The following is a 7,906-nucleotide window of genomic DNA, read 5'->3' on the forward strand; positions in this document are numbered from 1 at the left end:
AGCTTGTCTGCATGCTGCCTTCACAGGTTTTTCACTGCCATTTTAACAGCAACTTCTTCCCTCTGTTCCTGGAGCACCTGCTGTCAGACCAGATCTCTGTCTCTACTGGATCCTTCCTGCTCGGTGAGTCTCAGGTGGGACTGGGGGGAGCAGGTGAGTTAGGTAAGACCTGGCCTGAGTCTGGGTTTGCTCTTCCCAAACTCCATCTGGGTAGAGGTGCGCTCACATGCAGGACTCTGGGCTGTGAAATTCACACATGCACGCACCCCACATGCTTCCCTGGGACCTCTGAGTTTTCCTCCCTGGCCACAGAACTAACTTGGAGGCTTTTCTAGTAAGGACAAGCCTGGTGTGCTGGACACCAGGCTCCAGAGAGGTATTGCTCTGAGCACTAGAGGCTGCAGATAGTGTTCCCAGGATGCAGCAGAGAACACAGCCCTGAATTTTATCCCTTCTGCAGCATGTGGACCATTTCCAAGATGCCACAGATATGTGGGCGTTGGTCCTAGAGTTACCCTGGGAGGGTTCTGTGCAGGCCAGGTCCGGTCAGGCAGTCCTGTCCCTCTTATTTCTGCTCCAGAGCTGAGTCAAAGCCTCTGCATGACACTGGGCAAGTCTTTTCCTCCTTCCTGTCCATGAGGTTGATGGAAGAAGGTCTCCCTCTGTAGGAAAGTGTGTGCTGTGCCACAAAGCCACGGAATAAATCTGCTGCAGCCTTCTGTATGTGCAGGGGAGCTACTCTGTATTGTTCTGCTGGCAGTAGCCAACCTTGCTGTCTTTCTCAGTGTCGTGTCTGGAGGCATGGTGGAAACTGAAACTCCATCTAGCTGTTTGTGCCTCTCTCTCTGCTCAGGTGTTTCCTACATTGCCCCCCATCTCAACAACCTCTACTTCCTGTCGCTCTGCCGCCGCTGTGGGGTTTACGCTGTGGTGCGAGGACTCTTCTTCCTGAAGCTGGCTCTGAGTGTTGTCATGCTCCTGGCAGGACCTGATCAGGTGTATCTGCTCTGCATCTTCATTGCCAGGTAGGCAAGCAGTGGTCACTTCCCCTGCCCTCTGCCTCCTGGGAAGCAAAATGAGTTGTCCGTGTTTTAAGGAGAGGAGTGGAAGGCAGGGAACAGGGGGCAGGGTCCCTGCAGAATTCACAGGCTGTCCCACTGCAGAGCAAGGAAGGCAGTGATACTCAGGAGGTCATAGACCAGCAGGGCTGCTGGCAGCCTGCAGCTGCCTTTGCCAGCTGCTTAGTGCTCATCTCCTCCTCTGCAGCCCTCGGTGTGTGCTGCAGCTGCCTGTGAGCCACAGGCCCAGTGTGTCCTGTCCCCAAGCCTGTCTGTGTGACAGGTCAGGACTGATCCGAGGTGTCACTGCAGGGTACAAAGGCTGATTGATAGTGGCGTTCCTCTCCTGTAACCAGGGCTTCTGAAATTCTTATTTCAAGTGTGGGGAAACCTTTCTCACCCTTGCCATTTTTTCTGATCTGTCACGTTTTCCTGTCATTTCTTGGTACCCCTATTCAGTACTTTGCCTGTTGTTCTGCAGCAACCGCGTGTTCACAGAAGGGACCTGTAAGTTACTCAACCTGGTGGTCACTGACTTGGTGGATGAGGATCTAGTCCTGAACCGTAGGAAGCAGGCAGCCTCAGCCCTGCTCTTTGGGATGGTGGCTCTGGTCACCAAGCCAGGCCAGACCTTCGCCCCTCTGATCGGCACCTGGCTGCTTTGTGCGTACACAGGTAAGGATGCTCCTGGGGAAAGCAGCAGAGCAGGACAGGGTAGACCTGTGAGTTCAGTGTCCTGTGCCCTGGGTGGGTGCAGAGGGCTCTTCAGTTGCTAACCTGTGCCCGGTCTCTGCCTCTCCACGGCCAGTCACTCAAAGAGAATGGGCAGAGGTCCATCTCGACTGTCCCCATTCTCACACTCTTCTCTGACACCAGGCTACGACATCTTCCAGCGCAACCCCCTAAACAACGTGGTGAGTGCCCAGCCAAAGCTGGAGTCTGCTGCGGCCTTGGAGCCAACTCTTCGCCAGGGCTGCTTTTACCTCCTCGTCTTCGTGCCCATCACGTGTGCGCTGCTGCAGCTCCTCAGCTGGTCACAGTTCAGCCTGCACGGGAAGCGGCTGCAGATGGTGAAGGCTCAGCGGCAGAGCCTGACACAAGGCCAAGCGCCAGATATCAAAACAATCTAAGGGTGCCTGAGCCCCCCAGGGTGCTGCTGGAGGGCAGGCAAAGGGCAGGGATGGTGGGCTGAGAGAGCCTGATGTTCACCGTTCAGCTGTGAAATGCTGTGATGCCAGTGTTTACTCATTCCAGGTGGTGGTCACTGGGGAAGGCAGAGAAGTTCAGCATGTGAGGGGCCTGGGATAGATCACTTAATCTCAGGAGCAAGAACATTTTATTCCAGCCTGTCCCAGGGAGCAGAGAGCTGCTCATTCCAGCAAGGAGGTGCTGGGTTGCAGGTGCTAGAAACAGACACATCCCCAATGCACTTCTCTGCCCTGGCCATGGCTCTAGGGAGCCACAGCCTCTCTAGCTGAGCAGGAGGAAACTGCACAGGGAGTTCTTCCTTGCTAGAGCCTTGCAGCCTTGGGGAGTGGAGTGGGAGGCTCCTGAGGGACCAAGTGACCAAGGGAATGATTGCCAAACAGGATCAGGGATGAGAGGACCTTGAAGGCCTTTCCCAGTAACTGGTACAACCCTCCCACATACAGTGCTGTGGTTTTTGGACCAAATCCACTCTTAAGCATTTGTTGTTCCCAGGACAAGATCCTGCACAGCTAGGATGCTGAGTGTGCTGTTTCATGAGGTTCCCTCCTCTGTGGCCTTGTAGAGGGTGTTGTTGCTGGCCTGGGAAAGGTGGTGGGCTGAACTGAGTTCAGAGCCTTGAGCTGTATCATCCCATTGCATGCCATTTATCCCTCCTCTCCACAGCCCAGCTGTACCCTGAGCTCCCTCCCATTCTGGGCAAAGTCAGGGAACCAACCCCTAATCCAGCTGCTGGAAGTGCCTCCCTGCCCAGGGCCATCCCAGGTGACCTGGTGAGGCAGCCTGCAGGAGAGCACAAGCCTGGAGGAGACACCAGGTGTTGCCTTTGTGCCTTCGATTCCTCTTTGGAGCCTGTCTGACACAGTACTGGGCAATCACAGGGTTGGGATTTCACCCTGGTGGCGAGGGGCAGACACCTCAGCTCCTCAGCACTTGAAACAGTGCCCAAGCCCTAAGCCAGGGAACAAGGAGAGCAGGTGCTTTGGTCTCCCTGGTTTCGACTGGGAGTCGAGGGACAGGTAATCACCAAAGGGGCCCCTGAGGCAAGGTGACTCCTCAATCCCTGTGATGTTTGGGGGCAGGCAGAAGGGATGTGCCAAAGCCTGTGCCTGCCTGCTGCAGGAGGGGGGCTTGGCAGGCAGCATTTGGAATTGCACTTTGAGGGATGTTCTTTGTTTAGTGCCAGGTTCCCTCTGGGGTCTCAGCCCACCAACCTGCCATCTTGCCTCAGGACATGGCTGCCTTCTGTGTTGGACCAAGACATTCCTGCCACGAGGCTGCTGTAGTTCTTAATGGTTCAATCATAAGTTATTTGTGCAACTTCTAACCAAGTTTGAGAATGATTCTCCATTTCATAAATTAAAGATTATCTTTTTCTGAATTGCTTGATGATTTTCTTCTAGGCAGCAGTTCTAGCCTGGCTGGGTAGATGTAGTGCTGTGGCTGTGTGGAGACAAGGGGACATCTCCTTCCCTACAAAACTGCACTGGGGCTTGGCTGTTTCTGCAGGGGGCAGAGGGATCACCTGCCTTTGAGGGGAGGTGTCACTTACCCCTGCTCCTGTGGAATGCCCCAGAGTCTGTCCTGTTCCTACACCAGTGGCTGCTGCAGACAAGACAGGATAGTCGTAGGACTGGCCACTGTGCCATCTTCCCAGGGCCCACCCTGTGAGCCTGGCTTGACCCACTGCTCTCTCTGCAAACACCTGGGCTGGCACCAGCTCTTCTCACAACAGCAGTGGCATTATCCTTGCTCAGCCCAGGCTCCCCTGTCCCAGCCTTTCACCTGTCTGCAGTGACAGAAGTCTCAGGGATAATGCCTGTAGGGGAGAGTAGATTTGGACACCACAGCTGCATCCCAGGAATCTCCTCCCGCAAAAGCCAGGCCAAGAATGCAATCCTGGACCAGAGATGGTATCGTATCCCCTTGCAGTCTGGCCAGCAACAATTCTGCACAGGCAAGAGAACACAAGTTACCTCCTTAAAATTGCAAATGTGGGAAGAGGAGGCCAGGAGGCTTGAGTGTTGTATATGAATGACTTTATTTAAGTATGCTGGGCACCACCAGGCAACATGGTTTGGACAGTGTGCAAGGGAACAGTCAGGCAGACCAAATGAACGGTAGATTGGAGACAGCACCGTCCTGCCCAGTCACTGCAGGTTACAAAATGGAGCACTGCTGCTGCAAGGCCAGCGGCGGGGCTAGGGGATGGAGAGCACTGCCTGGGGCACGCAGTAATGGAGCTGAGAGGAATTTGCTGGAATTCCCCTCTGTGTGCTGCAGCAAACCAGCAAGAACAGAACCAGTTTCCCAGCAGAAGGCTGAGCACTGATGGCTCTTTTCTGACAGGCTCTTGCTTAAAGCACAGTCTGCTCTGATGGGTGGAGATGAACAACCAGCCTGGCCTCAGCTGGGAGAGACCACCCCACCCACCTGCCTACAGCTTCTCCAAACCCATGGGTGAACCCCAAGAATATGGTTCCTGCAGTGACAACTGGCTGCTGCTTACATTCAACTCAGCTAGGGCAGTGCACTGGCCTTTCCCTCACCTCTGTGGCAGTCCTCCAGCTCTTACCCAATCTCTGCACCTGAGAGTGACCCCAAGGTGATGGGTGGTGATGAACAGAAAAGAGGGAAACAGGGAGCAACTGCCACCAAGCAACTCCAGCTCCATTGCTACTGTCAGGTTCTGCAGAAAACTAATGGGGGAAAAAAGAGAGCACCGAAAAATGCACAAGTAAAACCTAAAGGGGAAACAGTGGCATGCCCCAAGACAAGCAGGTCTGCTGGCTGCCCAGGGCTGTTAGAGCAGTAGAAGCAAAGCAGCCACCAGGTGAGCAGAAAGGCACCGCAGTGCAGTGGAACACAGCCAGCAGGACAGCTTCCTGCTCAAAAACCTGCCACTCACACCGACCTCCTGGTGCGCTTTACTGTCCTCTCCCCTGGTGCACTCCCAGCAACCAGCGAGTCCCCGCGGAGCAGGGACAGGGTGCTGGTGCAGGGCTGGCCTTTCCACTAAGCACGGGTGCTGTGCACAGTGCGAACATCGAGCAGCGGGCAGCTGGGCAACAGGTGTTCAAAGAAGACCCAAAGCATAATTCCCAGGTGCTGTGGTCAGTATTTGAGAGATCCTCAGACATTTGAATAAATAAAACAATTCTTACATTACAATGCACCGTCCCAATTATTATTTTGCCCCAGAATGGATAAAGTACACAAGAGTTACGCCTGGCTGTGAATACATGCTCCCTTTGCCCTGACAAGGCGGGAAGGAGGGAAACAGCCTCGACTCTTACAAAGAACACGAGAAGTCAGCACTGTAAATCTTGGCAGGTTGAGGGGGAACACATAAGTGCCTTCACCCCATTACGGGGTACTTGCTTCCAGAGGAGAAAAGGTATTTAAAACAAGGTACGAGAGAATAACCGTCTAGTACAATGATAGCTGATTAGATTTGCTTTGTTCTACTCCATGCAATACAAACTAAGTCCTATCGCCAACTTCTCCAGCTGTGGTGCAGACCCCACATCAGGCTAAGAAGTTACACATTCATACACACACTCACACACCAAAACAGTGGGGGCAAATGGACTTAACTGTTGAGAATGTGCTTTCTCTTAATAAAAAATATATTAAAAACAACTTCAAAAACCTACTGATGGTGAAGACACCGCTGAAGAAGGAAGTAGCTATGGGGCCTCGGCTATGTGTTTCCAGACAATCCAGGCATTGCAGTCAGGCTGACTAAAGCCTGCACGAGCAGTCTGCAGTGGTTGGCTCCCTTCTGGCTTGCCAGGCAGTTTCTATAAGCTGTTCCCTTTGTTTTTGCTTATTTATTTTACAATGACATATGTGATTGTGATACAGAAAATAAGGGACTGAAATGAAAAAGGAATGGGCCATTCTGGAGAAATTTAGATTGGTATTTTCTCCTTTCCATAAAAAAAAACCAAAACAAAACAAAAAAAGAAGTTAGTAGTACTAATACAACCCTCCTGCTGCTGTTGTCTTTGCTCAGTGACATCGGGGCATGCTGGCGCACACACACACACACAGGCAGCTCTCAGACACTCGGACTCAGAAAAGCGAGTTTAAGTGAGTCTTCGGAGGAGACTGAGGACAGGTCCCAGGGCTAGAAGGTTTTTCGGTGGATGGCACGAGCTCCATCTTCTTCATATTCCTTTTTCGAAACCCACATTTTCTTAAAGGTGTCCAGAGAGGCCAAGATAGAGCCACTACAGAGAGACAGGCATGTTATGGGTTAAACAAAAATGCTGGGGGCACTGTGCAGATGGGCTGTTTCTATCATGACACTTCCCCATGACAGAAAGGTGCTGAGGCTCAGTTACCTGTGACAGACATGCTCTCTGGACAGTCACTCCCTCTCCCACTATCCTCAAAACGTGCCAGTACTACAGAGCCTGGTACCACCTGCCCCCTCCCACATGACCTGGTGACTGCTGCTCCAAGAACACGCCAAGCATTGCCCAGCTGAGCAACGCAACCCCCCTGACACACAGCACCACTTGGGATAACAACCTGAGAGCTGCCGGGCTGTGCTGCCCCAGCCCCATCCCACAGCAAAACGTGTTGCTGTGCAGTACATACCCAATCCACGTGGAATACAATCTCTCCTGAGGAGCCGATATCTGGGAGAAAGAGAGAATCAGTCAGTACCTTCCCAAGCTCCAGTCTGCTCCTCCTAGCACACTGCCCACACTTCACTCCAGCTAACACCTGACAAACACAGATGTGCTCTCTCCCAACACAAAGACACCCAGAAGTCCCCACAAAACAGCCACTCTGGTCCAGGATCCTGGACAGGGGTCACGTCAGAGGAGCCACCTTCTCAGTGATGAAACAAAACTGATTTTCATCACAGTAGCAAATGCTGTTAGGCATGTGAATGTCTCAGGAAAGCCATTTCTGGTTTGAAGTAAACGGCAGCTGTAGTGTGAGCAAGGTTCTTTCAAGGTCACAGAACAATATACTTGGCAAGTGACAAACACAAAAGAGATGGCTCCTACCCTTATTTTGACGTCCTTTGGAGCTAGTTTCTTCACTTCGCTCAACAGCCTGTCACCAAAGCCTACACAAGACAGAAAACGTGTAGTGTGAGCACCTCAGCAAAATCCCAAGTTCCATCCACTAACAAGGTGGACACATCCTATGTAGTCCTACTCAAATACCCCATTCCACATCTTACAGAGAGTCCAGTCTGGGGAGGCACAGAACACAGACCGTGACACAACAGGATTTTGTCTCACTGAGACCTCAAACACTGGCACAATGGGCTCTACTTCTCAGCAGCAACCTGAGTCAAGCAAACAAGGTTTGCTTTGGTTTAGCTAGGACCTCCTCCTTCCCTAGGCATTCCTCCTGTGTCCAGCCCATTTGTACAGGGAGTTGAATGGGAAGACCAGGATCTATTTGGAGATGTCAACCGGTGGATAACAGACTGATGGGTTCTGGCAGAGGGTATCTTTAGGTCAATAGGTACCAACTGAGCCCTGAAGGGATGGGTTGAAACCCTTCTGCACACACATAGCTGACACTCATGCAGGACTAGGACGGTTGAACCCTCACGTATCAGAGATCTAAAGAAACCTTAGAAGATGGAAGAGCCCTTTTCGGTATCTAAC

General features: G+C 52.4%; 2 protein-coding genes across 3 annotated transcripts in view; one reads left to right on the plus strand and one right to left on the minus strand.

Annotated features, from left to right (window-relative positions):
- MFSD13A (major facilitator superfamily domain containing 13A) overlaps window positions 1-3,645 on the plus strand; it is a 13,518-nt gene extending 9,873 nt beyond the window's left edge. For both annotated transcript variants that reach the window (XM_008643848.2, XM_017726154.1), the window contains exons 6-9: window positions 27-123; window positions 854-1,025; window positions 1,540-1,733; window positions 1,935-3,645. In XM_008643848.2, the coding sequence (XP_008642070.1) occupies window positions 27-123; window positions 854-1,025; window positions 1,540-1,733; window positions 1,935-2,188 (717 nt within the window). In that variant the 3' untranslated portion in view covers window positions 2,189-3,645. The remainder of the gene's footprint in view (window positions 1-26; window positions 124-853; window positions 1,026-1,539; window positions 1,734-1,934) is intronic.
- A 641-nt stretch (window positions 3,646-4,286) lies between these two features.
- The window catches only part of ACTR1A (ARP1 actin-related protein 1 homolog A, centractin alpha), a 9,191-nt gene continuing 5,571 nt past the window's right edge, over window positions 4,287-7,906 (minus strand). The window contains exons 8-10 of the mRNA XM_008643961.2: window positions 7,292-7,353; window positions 6,873-6,913; window positions 4,287-6,499 (exon numbers count right to left, since the gene is read on the minus strand). Coding sequence (XP_008642183.1) covers window positions 6,397-6,499; window positions 6,873-6,913; window positions 7,292-7,353 — 206 coding nt within the window. The 3' untranslated portion in view covers window positions 4,287-6,396. The remainder of the gene's footprint in view (window positions 6,500-6,872; window positions 6,914-7,291; window positions 7,354-7,906) is intronic.

Source organism: Corvus brachyrhynchos, unplaced genomic scaffold (genome assembly GCF_000691975.1).
Source record: "Corvus brachyrhynchos isolate BGI_N302 unplaced genomic scaffold, ASM69197v1 scaffold61, whole genome shotgun sequence".
In the NCBI taxonomy this organism is placed as follows: Eukaryota; Metazoa; Chordata; class Aves; order Passeriformes; family Corvidae; genus Corvus; species Corvus brachyrhynchos.